Source organism: Pipistrellus hanaki, assembly GCF_964339955.1.
Source record: "Pipistrellus hanaki genome assembly, chromosome: 14".
In the NCBI taxonomy this organism is placed as follows: Eukaryota; Metazoa; Chordata; class Mammalia; order Chiroptera; family Vespertilionidae; genus Pipistrellus; species Pipistrellus hanaki.
Genome location: NC_140516.1, coordinates 6,368,737 through 6,385,313, shown reverse-complemented (window position 1 = coordinate 6,385,313; position 16,577 = coordinate 6,368,737). Strand labels below are relative to the sequence as shown.

Below are 16,577 nucleotides of genomic sequence, written 5' to 3'. Positions count from 1 at the left end.
GGCCGGGCAGCGCTCCGCTGGGGCGAGTCCCTCTCTCTCCAGAGCCCACGGCTGGGGCTGAGCGGGTGCTCCAGTCTCTGCCCACCGTTGCTGGGGCGACAGCAGTTTCCTGCTTCGGGCACTCCCTTCGCCTCCACAAATCATTTTTGGGTTTACACAGGCACAAACACACCACACACAAATTTTTAACAGATAATCGATTAACCTAAACTGTATGCCAGTTTTCCAGCTTTGTTTGCAGGCACTGGGCAACGACGGGGGGCGGAGTCACCGCGGGTGTGGGCGGGTCTTCATGGTGGGGCGGGGCTTCCTGGCGGGGGCGGGTTTCCTCGCGCTGCCGGAAGTGGCGGTGCGGGCGCCACGGCGCGGCCCTGGGCCGGCAGAACACCTCCGGGCTGCTGTGAGGAGCTGGAGGAGGAGGAGGGAGAGGAGGAGTGGAGGGGAAGGAGGAGGCGGCTGCTCGGCGCGGGGCTGGTGAGCGCGGTGAGTACCCGGTCCCCCCGACCCCCGCCCCGGCCTGGCCCGCCTGCGGCTCCGCCGGGCGCGGCTCTGGGCTACGAGTCTGTCCGGGTCGGGTCACCGGGGCCGCGTCGCGGACGAGCCCTCCGAAGTCTCCTCCGGCGTCAGGAAGAGCGCGGATTCTCGAGCGGTTGCTTTTCTTTGGAGAACGCTGCCGCCAGCGGCTTATTTTTGTCCCTCCTCTTGCCCGCGCTCCCTCCGGCCGGCCGCCTCCGGGCGCACACGCCGCGGTGGGGACGAGGGGCCGGGCCGCTCCGGAGGGGACCTCCGGCGTCAGCTCGTCTTGAAAATCGCACCGTTCGGAGCAGCTTGCTGAGGAGGCATTTGTAAGCGCAGTCGTTGCTGTTATTCGTGGTGATGTTCGGGCAGAATGGAAATCTGAGTGTAGCGCAGGCTTTTGTCCTTCGGCGGGTCCGGGGCTCTGGGTGCGAGCCTGACAGCTGCGGGGGAGCTCCGGGCTGGTCCGCGCTCCGGGGATTGGCGGTGCTTTGCGTGCGGTACTGAGCGCTTTGGAGCGGGGAGCGGGGAAACCCGGTATTTTATGACCCAGAAGGTAACGCTCATTTTGTGTTATCCCTGTGAGACTGTTGGTTTAAAATGACCCTGTGACTAAAACAACGGAAAAGGGATGTTGGATTTCCAGCATTTGTGGCTCAGAGAATTTTTGACACCCATAAGCACAGTTTTAGTTCCAACCGGTTTGGAAATTACATTTTTTCTTACCTCTTTTTTTTTTTTTTATTGAGGTAAAACACAAATGAAGTCATCAAGCGCATACATCTTAATAGTACAGCTCGATGAATTTTTATGTGTTTATGAACTTGTATGAAGTGATACCTACATTTATATAGAACATTTCTATCACCCCAGGAGTTTTCCTCTGCTTCTTCCAAGTCAGTAATGCCCCTGCCCCCTAACCAGCATTTGGATTTCTGTCTTCATATATTAGTTTTGTCCAGTTTGAGCTTCATGTTAATGGAATTGTATAATATATCACTGTGAGATTCACTCCTGATGTTTCGTGTAACGTTGGTTCATTTTTTTTCTTTTTTGCTGTGCAGTACTTGTTTGTGTGATTATATGATTACTCTTCTGTTGATGTTATATTTGTGTTTCCAATATTTGTATATTATGTGTTTTGAAGACTACTGTGGACATTCTTGTAAATGTGAACATCTGTATGTGTTTCTGTCAGCTGTGAAATGTCTGAATCATAAGATAGGCAGAAAATTACCTTTAACATGAAGCCTATTTAAAAAGGTAGAATTTCTTATTTTAACTTCTATAATAAAGATTGGTAAGAAGCATAACTATTATGATTTCAAAACTTAATTGACTCTTCATATTATTTTATTAAATCCTTGGCTTGCATATCTGTGATGATCTTCTCCCAGGCTGTCACTGCTTCTGTAACTGTCTGTTGGAGAAGTCTGTTAGAGCTGGTGATGCTCTGTTCCTGAAGCTTGTTGTATAACTCTTAGGTAAGAACTATGTTGCTCAAATCGGTGGTTGTTAGAGGAAATGAAACACCAGAAAGATGTGACTCAAAATGGATTGAAGAATCATGGGATTGCACATCAAAGAACTTATTACACTGTAATTGTCATCCTACACAAGTATGGGTAGAATATATATAATTGAATTATAGGGTTAGTTAGAAATGTGAATTTACCACAAGAGTACAGTGATTTCTAGGCTCCTAAGATACATTGATACATTTATCATGGGAACCAAAAATAAAAATCATTAAGCATTTGTGGGAAATCGGTAACATGGAAGAGATGCCTCAGGCTGAACAAATATAAGAATTAGTCCTGAAACAATGGAGTCTATGTAAGAAACAGAGAAACTTTAAAAGAAATATTCGTGTGCTAGATTTAGAAGGATATCATGCCATTTGAACACATGCAAGCTGCCCTGAAAGTAAGCAATCAGTTCTTGAATATTAAAACATAGAAAATAGGAAAAAATAGCCATAACATAGAAAAGAGATCTAGAAGAGCCATTTTACATTTCTTAAGAGTTCCAGGAGGTAAAAGAAATTTGAAGAGGAGAAATAACCACAAAGAAAATAGAGATCATGAGAGTAGGTGTATCCAGGCAGAATCTTGGACAGCCAAAGCCAAGCAGAAAGACACTATCATTCAGGAGACAAAGTACTGACAAATATAAATCAACCTTCCTTCTCTAGTCTCCATTTCTTCCTCTGTGCAGTGGGGGAAGTATACCTTTTCAGAAAGCTTTTGGAAAGATGTGGCACAAATTGAGGGTTTCTGGCTGTTTTAACAGCTTCTTTCCCCCAACCTCATCCCCTTGAAACTCACAATAAATGCCAGATTTCCCATTCCTACTTTATAATAGAACTAGAGGCCATTGCTAAGGAGGGAGGGCCTCAGCCCAGCCTGCACCCTCTCCAATCCGGGATCTCTCAGGGGATGTCCGACTGCTGGTTTAGGCCCCAAGGATTGGGCCTATACCCAGTAGTCAGACATCCCTCTCACAATCCAGGACCACTGGCTTCTAACTGCTCACCTGCCTGCCTGCCTGGTCACCCCCAATTGCCCCCACCCCAACCCCACCAGCGTGGTTGCCCCTAACTTCCCCCACACACACACACCCGCTGGCCTGGTCACCTCTTACTGCCCCCCATGCTGGCCTGATTGCCCCCAAATGTCCCCCCCCCCCCCCCCGCCAGTCTGGTCACCCCCAACTTCTCTACCCGCCCCCCCCCCCCCCCCCCGCCCTGCTGGCCTAGTCGCCCCATGCAGCCTGCTACTCAGTCGTTTGGTCGCCCCTCACTAACCTCCCTGCCAGCCTGGTCACCCCACACAGCCTGCTGCTCGGTTATTTGGTCACCCCTCACTGACCCCTCCCTCTGCCAGCCTGGTCACCCACGCAGTCTGTCCGATTGTCTGTTCAGTTTCAATGGTCACTTAGGCCTTTATATATATAGATGGAACCAAAATATTGTCAAAAGAAACAAAGGGAAAAAAACAAGAAAATTTCTCTGAGTAGAAGTATTTATGAATAGAAAAGACTGATACATTCTGATAAAATTTATGGACTTCATAGATAAATATGCAATCTCATAAGCTTCCAAAGAGAAGCATATGGTTTCCTATAAAGGAATGGAAATCAGACTTGCAATTAGACTTTTAATCTGGACATAGAATGTTAGATGACAGTGGTGCAGTTATCTAAAATGTGCTCATGGGACATATTTTGAACTCTAAATCTTATCCCTAACTAAATTATCATTCAGAGTGGAAACAAAATCATTTTTATACAGACCCCAGGATGTTTACATCAAATAAAAAATAATCTAAGAAAAAAGAGGTAGAGTTCAAGAAATAGTGATCAAAGAAAACAGTAAAACGTATTTCTCATCTCTAAGGTATTGACAACCATAGCTAAGAAATGTAATGCAATACTAAGGAAGGATTCATAAAATAGAGTAGGTATAATAAGTATAATTCGCAACCTGATTTTTTAAAATATTTTTTTATTGTTTAAAGTATTATATGTAGTAATACATATATCTTCTTCTTACCCCCCATTGACCTTCCCCCAGCCATCTCTACCCCCTGTCACATGCCCTCATCCCATCCCCCCAGTGTCTTGCGTCCATTTGTTGTGCTTATATGCATGCATACAAGTCCTTTGAACCTGATTTTTTTAAAGTTGGTTGGAAAGGTGGAAATAGGTAAAGGCATTTTGTAAGGCTTATCATGAGCAAGGAAGAAGCTCTAGATACTAATTACATATTAGAATAAACTCTTTAAGGAAATATAACTCAGCTGTTCCATCTCCAGGGATTCATTCTATAGATGGAATAATATGTGTGGAGAGTCGTGTGTATATAAGGCTATTTATACTGAAATGTGTAAGCATGGCAATAGATTTGGAATGATACTCAAAAACTGGAAAGAGGAGATCTGTGCCTCTGGGATTGTCTGTTCAGGGCTAGAAGGGAGAGGTTTCATTGTATGCCTTATATCATGTGTAACCTTTTAATCACATGTATTTGGGGGAACTATAAAATATTGGAGGAAGTATAAAAAATGTAAGACTTTAGAGCATGGGTTGCCAAACCTAGCTGGCCACTTATTTTATTATAACTTGTGACCTATGAGTAGTTTTTACATTATAAGTGCTTGAAGAAAAAAAAAAAAAAAGAGGAAGAATACTTAGTGACATGAAAATTATATGAAGTACAAGTTTCAGTGTCCATTGGACCATAACTATGCTCATTTATTTACACATCATCTATGGCTGCTTTTGTGCTACAAGACAGAGGTAACTAAGTATGATGTTTACTGTCTGACTCTACCTAAAATGTTTGCTAACCCTTGGTCAGAGGACAGAAACTGGATCTCTGTATATACAGGAATTTTGCTTATAATAAATTACATATCCACTTAGTGCTTGACACACAATAGATACTCAAAATATTTGTTGAATGAGGTGCTGTCTTATGATAATCATACTTTTATTTCTAAATATTTACAATTGATTCATGGACATGTTAAATAACCTATATATCACTTTTAATATTCATAAATTACTCAAAAATAAAATATAATTCCCTCCTTCACACATATTTATGCCTCATAATGTTTTGGTTTGTTTTGTTTTTGTTTTCTGACAGTATTCATCTTTTCCAAATAATTTTGTGACTTTGTTTTTGTTGTGTAAAAAGTAAACTCAAAACTATAAATTTAGTTTTTTAAAACTTTAATAATAATTATTCTATACAGCCCTAAACAGTTTGGCTCAGTATGTAGAGCATCGGCCTGTGGACTGAAGGATCTGGGTTTGATTCTGGTCAAGGGCATATACCCTGGTTGTGGGCACATCCCCAGTAGGGAGTTTGTAGGAGGCAGCTGATGGATGTTTCTCTCTCATCGATGTTTCTGGCTCTCTATCCCTTTCCCTTCCTCTCTATAAAAATTCAATAAAATATATATATTTTTAAAATAATTATTATTATTCTATACAGAAAGTTTAAGAAGATTATACAGAATAGAATTTTTAAAATAACTAGATTCAAATGGATTATTTATATTTTGCAGAAGGCCATTGGTTACTCTTATATTAGAAGTTAGTTTTGTACACTACAGTATATGTACAAAAGACTTGTCTTTTCATACTTTATTAAAAAATTACATTCAGGACTATATTATTGTAGTTTCAGGGGTACAGCATAGTGATTAGACATTTTGTATGAAATAAGTATTAATAGGACCATAAAATTATGGTATCAGAGAGAGGCACATCAATTGGTTGCCTCCCACACATGCCCCAACCTGGGGCCAGGCCTGGATCAAGCCCTTGACCAGGAATCAAGCCCAAGACCCTTCAGTCCTCTGACCACCCAGTCAAACCGGCCAGGGCACTACACATATTTAAACCATGTAATTTGATAATTTGAATATATGTGGCATCTATGAAATCATCTCCAAATCAAAAATGATGGACATTATCAGTCACTACCAAAAGTTTCTTTGTGCCCTTTTGTAATTCCTTCTTGGTACCACCTCTTAAGCCTTACCACATCCTTACTCCCTGACTCTCCCCCCATTCCAGGCTACCACTGACTCAGTCTCCTTTCTCTCACTGTAAGTTACCTTACATTTTTTAGAATTTTATATAATTGGATTTATACAGTATGTGTTCGTTTGTTGTCTAGCTTCTATCACTCAGAGTAATTATTGAGTTTTACCTATGTCGAAGCATATATCAGTAGTTTATTCCTTTTTATTGCTAAACAGTGATAAACTTGCTCTGAACATTTGTGTACGACTCTTTATGTGGACATATGCTTTCATTTATTTTGCATAAATATCTAGGAATGGAATGGCTTGGTCATATGGGAGGTTTATGTTTAACTTGTTTAAGAAACTGTGAAAACATCTTACATTCCTGCCAGCAGTTTATGAAAAACTTCTAGTTCCTCCACATTGTCACCAACACATCAGTCTTTAATTTTAGCCATTCTAAAATTAGCCATTTTGAGTAGTGGTATCTCATTGTGGTTTAAATTTGCCTTTTCCTAATGACTAATAATGTTGAGCATTTTTTTGTCTGTACTTATTTGAAGTTTTTGTTTACATCTTTTGTCAATTTTAAACTGAGTTGTGTTTGTTTTGTTATCATTGTACTTTAGTAGTTTTTACAATATATTTAGAATAAAATTCCTTTATGAAATAAATGCTTTGCTCATATTTTCTACAAGTCTGTGACTTGTCTTTTCATACTTTAATTAAAAATTACATTCAGGATTATATTAGTTTCAGGGGTACAGCATAGTGATTAGACATTTATATAACTTATGAGTGTTCCCCCTGGTAAGTATAGTACCCACCTGGCACCTTACATAGCTATTACAATATTATTGACTATATTCTTTATGCTCTACTTTATATCCTCATGATTATTTTATAACTGCCTTTTTATACTTCTTAATCCTTTCACCTTTTTCACCCAGCCTCCAAACCTACGTGTTCATCAGTAGATGATCAGATAAAGAAAAATTGGTGTATATATATAGAATGGAATATTACTCAGCCATAAAATGAATGAAACCTTACCATTTGTGACAATATGGATAGACTGAAAGGGTATTATGCTAAGTGAAATATGTCAAACAGAGAAAGACATACCATACAATTTCACTTATTTGTGAAATCTAAAAAACAAAACAGTAGAGTAGATAAAGCTGAGAATCAAATCGGCGATTGGGAATATAAGGAAGCAAAATACACCCAATCAGAACAGCAAAAAGAAAAAAGAATCCAAATAAATAAAGGTAGTGTAAGGAGTCTCTGGGATGACTTCAACCAATATTTGCATTGTGGAGGTGCCAGAAGGGGAAGAGAGAGCAAGAAATTAAAATATATTTGAAAAAATTACAGAAAACTTCCCTAACTTGGTGGAGGAAATAGACATACAAGTTCAGGAAGCTCAGAATCCCAAACAAGCTGAACCCAAAGAGGCTCACATTAAGACATATCATAATTAAAATGGCAAAGGTTAAACACAAAGAAGAGAATCTTAAAAGCAGCAGAGAAAAGCAGTAAATTACCTAGAAACTAGCTCCCATAAGAAAGTCAGATGATTTATCAACAGAAACCTTTCAAGCCAAAAGGGAGTGACAATCCCTGGCCAGTTTGGCCCAGTGGATAGAGCGTCAGCCTTCGGATTGAAGAGTCCCAGGTTTGATTCCAGTCAAGAACATGTACCTTGCTTGCAGGCACATCCCCAGTAGGAGGTATACAGGAGGCAGTTGATCGATGTTTCCCTCTCATTGATGTTTCTACTCTTCCCTCTCCCTTCCTCTCTGTAAAAAAAATCAATAAAATATATTTTTTTTAGATTTTTTTAAAGGGAATGACAAGAAATACTCAAAGTGATGAAAAGCAAGGATCTATAATGCAAAGCCATCAATTAAAATGAAAGAACAGCTAAAGAGCTTCCCAGACAAGAAAAAGCTAAATGAGTTCATCAACACCAAACCAGTATTATATGAAATGTTACAAAGAAAAAGGAAGAAAAAGAGAGAAAAAACAGCAATAAATACATATCTATCAACAATTGAATCTAAAAACCAAAATAAATAGCAAGTAGAACAGAAACAAACTCATAGATACAGAGAATTTTTTGATGGATGCCAGATAGGAGGGGGTTTGGGAGATGGCTAAGAAAGGTGAAGGGATTAAGAAGTACAAATTGATTGTTATGGAATAGTCATGGGGATGTAAAGTACAGCATAGGAAATATCGTCTGTAATATTCTATAATAATTACTAGACCTAATAATAACTGTGTATCGTGTGAGATTTATCAGGATGATCATTTAATAAGTTGTTTTTAATCACTAGAGTGTACACCTAAAAATAATACAATAATATGAATCAATTGTAATTGAAAATTAAAAATGATTTTTTAAAAAATATTTGTTAGGCAGGACCAGAGCCATGTTTAGTCTAGAGATAAGACCCTTTTGAGTACTCTACCCATTTACCTATGAATTTGGGAGGTTTTCCAGTCTGTCTGGTGGGAACGTACACTATTCCTGGCCCTATATGAATGCTGAGTTCTATGTCTTCTAATTTCTTGTGTGGTTCTTTCCTTAGCATCAGTTTCTTCACATGAGAGCACTTATCAGTGCTCTGCTGAATTCCCAAATACTGTCCTCTTCAGATCTCTGGAGTTCTCTCTCTGTGCAGATCTCACCTCTCAGATTATATCCTTTGGACCTAATTGCCTTGGTCTGCGCAGACTGTCAGCTCCATCTCATCAACTTACGGAGTCTGTTTGGCTTTGTTTAGGTTTTGCTGCCTGTGCCTGGAGACTAAGGCAGCAAGTTGGGCAATTGTTTCTTGTTTCTCCAGGAATCACTCTCTTTTATTCCCAGTATTCAGTATCTTAAAACCACTGTTTCATATTTGGAAGTTTGTTTGTTTGTTTGTTTTTTGGTTATTTCAAGTGTGAGAGTAAATCTGGTCCCTGTTACTCCATCTGGGCTATAAGAGAAAGTCTGTTTAGTCTGTTTTAGAGAGTAAGAATTGATGGCTTCTAAGGATTTTTGCAACTCTGGGATCTTTTGATTTTGTATTCCATATCTTTAATAGCTTTTTTTTTTTTTTTATCTCCACAGTATATCCTATTCTCTCCTCAGAACACTTAACTATCTGCAGTTTATGCTTAGAAGTTTGCTTGGGATTAAATCTGTGCTATGAGTGAACCTTATGATACCAACACATTGCATAGAATGATGGCAATCAAGACATAACAGCAAAATGTATAAATACATTCTGTAGAGTTCATATATATGTATAATTACAACACAAAACTTACTGCTATGTGTAATATATACTGATATTTCCTGTTCTGTTTCAATGAAAAAAATAAGCCTTTGGTATGACCCATTAATGGGTTATATCTCACAGTTTAAAATACATTGTCTATATAAAGAAAAAAATCTAGGAGGTATCATATTGAAAAAAGGTAGATGTACTTAGTTTACATTAGTTCTGTTACCAAGTTTCACTTCAAAACAGTTTGAGTATAATATACTTAAGTTATACAACTTTATTAATTTATATAAGATTGTTTCCATATTTTTAGTTTTAGTCTTTTCCATAATAAATGGACTAGTAATAACTTATAAATATTAAAAAGAGATACCATAGAATTTTATTTTTTAATTAATGAAATTTGAGTGATGTCTTATGCTAAGAATTAGGGTTTTAAGGCATGGTCAGGTCATAGAACTAATAATAGCTTTGCATCCTTATTTTTTGTTTGTTTGATTATAAATAGTGGAAGGGATGGGGAGAGACAGCAAGATTGAAACATTGAAGTGAGAGAGACAGATCCATTAGTTGCCTCCTATCTGCTCTGGACCAGGGCCTGGGATGGACCCTTTAACCAAGGAATCAAACCTAGGACCCTTCAGTCCATCCTCTATTCACTCAGCCAAACCAGCTAGAGCTGCAGTTTCTTTTATGCACTTGAGAAATTAAAGAGAGGACTTAACCAAAGATTGGAGAGAGCAAGGTGGGGATTGAGTGATAGGTTAGTTAACAAGATTCTTAAAAGGGTATTACTTCTTCTGGTATTTCAAAGATGTGTTAACCTAGATGCACAAGAGCAATGGACAGGGCTGGCTTAAAACCTTTCACTAAAGAAGTTCCAAGCCTGGGGCATGACTAACCCACTATAAGCTGCCCAGGTAGAAATTTATGATCAGGTCACTGTAAGGTTACTTTCTATAGAACCCCTCTTTTTTTTCATTCACAGTTTCCCCTTTTGGTAATAAATAAACATGATGAATGCATTGATAGCTGACTTTTTGGTCAGCTAATGTGTTTTCATAGTGCTAGGAAGGCTCACTCCTAGGAAGTCTCAGTATTGACTTATGAACCACTGGGGATGGGGCAATACTAGAACCATATGATCTGAACTGAGGCCAAATTTTCCCCAAAAAAGGAAAGGGCAGGTAAACGGAAGACAGGTCTTATGGTCTTCATTAGAAAAAAAATACTCTGGATCATTTCTGTCTTATGACGATCATGATCCAAGTTTTGCCTGCTGTCTCATTTTTCTGTATTTGACATCTAATATAACAATTACATAAGTCATGAAAAGAGTGTTAACAGTTATCTTATACATGTTCAGTAATCATAAACAGTTGAACTATGTAGAAAAACCCAAAGAACAAATAACTTATTATGACAGTCAAACAAAATGGATTCTTAGTTCAGTATCAGTCCTTAGGTATACAGGTTTGTCGATGTCTTGGGATAGCTGTCTACTTCTGTTGTCAGCAGTTTCTCACCCTAGAGGGCTTTGATGACCATGGTAAGTGGAAATGAGTATCAGAGATGGGAAGTTCAGCTTAAGTGCTTGTGATGCATGAAGGAATGCAAAAACTGGAAAATGGGGAGCCAGGGAGCAGGGAAAAACCAAGCAGCTGTGTTGGGTTTTCCATAGCCCTAACTCTTCATATTTTTCCCTCTGACTTTCCCTTGCAATTTAATATAAAAGACAAGTCTTTTGATATATTTCAGGGGCCCTTCTGGAACACTGCAAGTTATTTCTGTCTATATTGAGACTTTTAACCCTTAAAACCTCAATTTCTAATGAAAACATCAATTTCTAATGGAAAGCATTCTTTAACTGGACATTTTATAAATCTCTGAAAACATTTTTCATAGACATAAAAATCAGTTATTAACAATGACTTATTTTTGTAAAACCCAGGCAAAATAAAGACATTGTTTTATTTGAAGCAGTAAACTTAAGCAAGTTTTTATTTACTAAGGATTAACCTTAGGTCATATATACTTGAAAAGCATTTGAGTTAGTTTCTATGTTTCTGAGAATTTTAGAATACCCAATTCTCGGAAGTGGTTGGCTTTAAATTAATTTTAACAATACCATCCAGAGGTAGAAAATGATCTCACATTTAGAACATACATATATGTAGACACATATAGACAGACACAAAGAGAGAACAGTTGGATCTAAATTCTGTTTAGGAAGCATTTACCATTCATATCAATCCTTGACAAGTCAAATTCCAAATGACCTTCTCCTTTTAAAATAAGGACAGCCATTGATTGATTGATTGATTGAGTAAAATACATTTTTATTGATTTCAGAGAAGAAGGAGAGAGGGAAAGAAAGATTGAAACAGCAATGATGAGAGAGGATCATTGATCGGCTGTAAGCCATTTTTAATATCACAAAAAATTGTTTTATCACCTAAACAACATCATAGGTGATCTGTTTATTTATATCCTCCTTTTGAAGATTCAAGAGACCAATTAAATATGATTCTTATTCATTCTGCCTAATTTTATAGCCAGCTATTCCTAACTGTACATGCAGAAAATCATTTAGAAGTATCAGATGATCCTCATTTTGGCCATCTTAGTTATAAATGGGAGGCTGACATGATGGGCCTTGTTGACCTGGGTGGCATGATTTCCCAAGTTAATTTTGAGATTTGTAGACTGTGAACAAATTCTAGGGAAAACTGACCCTTACATGCATGTCTCCAGATGAGATAATTGCAGTGGATATCTTTATAGGACTGCTTTATACCCTAGATAAATTTTTTTCTCTGGAAACCCCACAAAGATTCTTCGTCACCTAAGAATACTCAAACAAGGGCCAGCAAGTGTTTATGAAATGCAGCAAGAATAGCGATGCTTTCCAAGACAGAGCCCCTCTCTCAGATCCCACTCTTTCAGGGTGAACCCATTTCAAGGCTCTCTGTCCTGCCAGGGCTCCTCTGGGACTGGCTGCACTACCTCACTGGCACCTTCTCTGCCTCTCTGGATTCGGAGGTCTGAAGCAACTGGTATTGGGTTGGGGAGCAAGTGTCTTTTCTTTCTCAGAGCTAAAGAGAGCTCAGTCTCTCATTTAATTGGCAGAGATTTTGTTCAGACTCTCAGTAAGCAATCCAATCAAAAAGCTGAAATTACTAGTAAAAGCAGCAACCCACTTTTTCTCCCCTCTCCCCAAGTTATCAATCATTATCCACCTCAAGGATTTTCTAAAAACAATTCAATAAAGCCATAGCCTGCTACTTAAAGCAAGGAGGCCCAGAATTCACCCAAGTTCACTTGATACAAAGGGGAGAGTCTGTGGGGTACAATGAGCCCTTGCTTTACCTAGTACTGGTCCAGGGCCACAGGATGGTCCTGGGTGGGCTTCTTCAGAATCCTGTCACACTTTGCCAAGTAAACACCAATGTAAGAAATGTCTAAACCAGTAGAGGATTTTTGTAAGAGTGTATTTGAGCCAAACTGATGGCATATGCCAGGGAGTAAGATCTCATATGCTCCCTAGATAATTTCTTAATACCAAAATTTTTTCTATCTATTTTCTACATCATTTACAATTTAACAAAATTTATCTGTAAAGTAGATGCTGTCATGGTAAAGCTCAGCCCACTTATAAATACATTTTATGTGGAAATCTTATAAATATTCGACATATACAATATATATAATTGTAACACAAAACTATATGTGACATATACTGCTATTTCAGTGGTGAATTAAATTTTCCAAGTTACTTCATTATCATTTGGTTAACAAAAGCAATAAATGGCTAAGGATACCCATTGTTTGTGGTCTATTAACCATAAGAAGTTTGAATCTATCCTACATTTTATACATATACTAGAGGCCTGGTGCAGGAAATCATGCACTTGTGTGTGTGTGTGTGTGCGGGGGGGTGGGGGGGGGAGGGGCCCTCAGCCCAGCCTGCACCCTCTTGCAGTCTGGGAGCCTTCCATCAGTCGGACATCCTTAGCGCTGCTGCGGAGGTGGGAGAGACTCCCGCCACTGCTGTTGTTCTTGCCAGCCATGAGCCCAGCTTCTGGCTGAGTGGTTCTCCCCCTGTGGGAGCACACTGACTATCAGGGGACAGCTCCTGCTTTGAGTGTCTGCCCCCTGGGGGTCAGTGCACATCATAGCAATTAGTCGTTCTGCCATTCAGTCCGTTTGCATATTAGCCTTTTATTATATAAGACTAGAGGCCTGGTGCATGAAAATTCATGCTCTGGAAGTGAGTCCCTCAGCCCAGCCTGCCCCTTCTCACAGTCTGGGAGCCCTCAAGGGCAGAAGGTGACCTGACGATCAGGCGAAGGTGATGCCCCCATCATACCTCTGCTGCTGCCACTGCCAGCAGCACAGCCCTCAGGTGGCCCTGGGTGGCTGGGCAGCTGCCATCCAAAGCTTGCCTGCATCTCAGGCTGGTCCTGAGCAGCTGTGCAGCCACCATCTGAGGCTTGCCTGTGCCTCAGACGTTTGCTGGGCAGCTGACATCTGAGGCTTGCCTGAGCCTTGGGCTGGCCCTGGGCAGCTGGGAAGCCACCATCCAAAGCTTGCCTATGCCTCGGGCCGGCCTTGAGTGGCTGGGGGACTGAGTGGACTGGGGGATTCCAGAGGCAGGCACACAGCACTGCCGGGCCCACTGGGGAGACTAGGCACCACCATCTTGTAGCTGTGGGCACCGCCATCTTTGAGGGCATGGCATTCAATTAGCATATTCCCTCCTTGTTGGCTGTGGGTGCCGCCATATTTGTAAGAGTGCAGCAGTCAATTAGCATATTCCCTCTTTATTGGTAGGATGTTCCACAAAAAACACACAATACAGCATTTTTCACAGAAAGCATCCAGGCTTTCCTAATCAGTAAGAAAGTGACTAGGACTCATGTTCCTGGTGATCTTCTTCCATAGGTCCTGCTGCACTAGTAGAGAACATCACTTAAAAGCCTACTGTACTGTTACATATCCTTCTTGACAAACACTTCATTAGAATGGAAGTTCTCTCTGGGGCAGAGGCCTCCCCTGTTTAACATATCTACTTCTAGAGTTAAGAATCCTTTGTTCAGAGAGAAACATGGGAGAGTTCACACAGCTGGTTGTGGTATGAATGGTACCATGTAATTTTGTAAATTTATAAAAGGGTTTTTTTTCCCTGCAAAAAAAAACACAACACAAACAAACATTAAAATGTTCGTGTTTTTTCTTTATATAGACTCTGAGCCTTTCCAGGAGTGTAGGAAATCTGTTACTCTGAAAGAATTTGTGATCTAATGCTCAAATAATCTACTGGAGGATTTTGGATGTAAAAATGTTTTTTAATGTGTTTTTCAGATGTCTGTTGATCTTTTGAAATTTTCCCTCCACTTAATTTTAAGGCTCTTAGATTGACTGATTTGAATAAAAAAATTAATGAAGTAAAATTTTTGAATTGAATAAACCAAAAGAACCTAAGTCTCCCTAGCAAGCCATTATTAATATAGCAAAAAAACAATTTCTGGAAACTCAGTACCCAAATTGTGATATGTAATAGATGGGGAATGTGTGTGTTGATTGAAATATTATGTTAATATAGAGCTACATGCAATATAATCTATTATAATAAAAGTGTTATATGCTAATTAGACTGGACAGCTGAACGACCTTCCGGATGTCCTCCCAGAAGAGGCTGTGGCAGCCGGAGCCAAGGCAGAGTCAGTTAGGGGTGATCAGGCAGGCAGGTGAGCTGATAGGGGTGATCAGGCAGGCAGGCAGGGGAGCGATTAGGAGCCAGCTGTCCCAGATTGCACCTAATCCTCTGAGGGGTCCCAGATTGTGAGAGGGTGCAGGCCGGACTAAGGGACATCACCACCACCACCACTCTCTGTGCACGAATTTTGTGCACCAGGCCTCTAGTGTCCAAATAGAGAAAAGTAGAATCTATTAACACAAACTATGCTAAACATAATTTTAATGTTTCTTTAATTCATTACTCTGGTTAGGAGTATTACATGTCTAATTTTTATGTTTTATAAAATATTTTTCTTAATAATTTCTTTTACAATTTATTAATATTCTAAATTGTATTAATACCTCTCATGGTGTTCAACATATAGTTGTCACATAAATTTACTGAGACTGCCAACAATTGATATACTTAAGGAAACAAAATTCTGATTGATTCTGATCTGTTTCTTTCAGAAAGGTCACCACCCATATAATGGAATTTTATCTGATTCTGTAGATCAGATTTCTTCATTCTGGATATTGCGGTAACAATATAGGAAGTATGCATAACTTCTCGTTTCTACAAGTAGGCTTGAGTGCTGAAGGAAGAAATTTTTTAAGCTACAGAAGAATTCATTTGGTACCTTTTATGGAATCCTGATTTTGTTTTGAATTTTTTGATAACCTTTTACTAAAGTTATGAACACTCAAAGAACTTATCTCATTGGGCAAGTCCACATTAATAAGAATGCCTAGACGAGGATCCATTCTTCAGACCCGGACCCACTGGTTGCTGTTGGGTCTTGCTTTACTCTGCAGTTTGGTACTGTTTTTGTATCTTCTGGAATGTGCCCCACAGACTGATGGAAATGCATCTCTTCCCGGGGTCATTGGAGAAAATTATGGTAAAGAGTATTATCAAGCCCTACTACAGGAGCAAGAAGAACATTATCAAACCAGGGCAACCAGTCTGAAACGCCAAATTGCCCAACTAAAACAAGAATTACAAGAAATGAGTGAGAAGATGAGATCATTACAAGAAAGAAAGAATGGAGGGGCTAATGGCATAGGCTATCAAGGCCACAAAGAACAAGCACCTAGTGATCTGTTAGAGTTTCTTCATTCCCAGATTGACAAAGCTGAAGTTAGCATAGGAGCCAAACTACCTAGTGAGTATGGGGTCATTCCCTTTGAAAGTTTTACCTTAATGAAAGTATACCAATTGGAAATGGGTCTCACTCGCCATCCTGAGGAAAAGCCAGTTAGAAAAGACAAGAGGGATGAATTGGTGGAAGTTATTGAAGCTGGCTTGGAGGTCATTAATAATCCTGATGAAGATGATGAACAGGAAGATGAGGATGGTCCCCTTGGAGAGAAACTGATATTTAATGAGAATGACTTCATAGAAGGTAATGTGAAAAGTAGTTATGTTAGTATGACAAAATGCTATTATTGTATGCTGGTAAATCAGTAATTTTCCATTCTATTAAAACATTTAAGTGTTTAC

At 39.5% G+C, this 16,577-nt stretch overlaps 1 protein-coding gene across 3 annotated transcripts in view; it reads left to right on the top strand.

The window, feature by feature from the left end:
- The first annotated feature begins 333 nt into the window (after positions 1-333).
- CSGALNACT2 (chondroitin sulfate N-acetylgalactosaminyltransferase 2) overlaps positions 334-16,577 on the top strand; it is a 33,140-nt gene continuing 16,896 nt past the window's right edge. The window contains exons 1-2 of one of the 3 annotated variants that reach the window (XM_084904773.1): positions 334-483; positions 15,545-16,479. In XM_084904773.1, coding sequence (XP_084760899.1) covers positions 15,819-16,479 — 661 coding nt within the window. In that variant the 5' untranslated portion in view covers positions 334-483; positions 15,545-15,818. Of the gene's footprint in view, positions 484-523; positions 1,073-15,544; positions 16,480-16,577 lie in introns of those variants that run through there. The other 2 variants (XR_014796840.1, XM_084904774.1) reach the window with 2 other exon arrangements.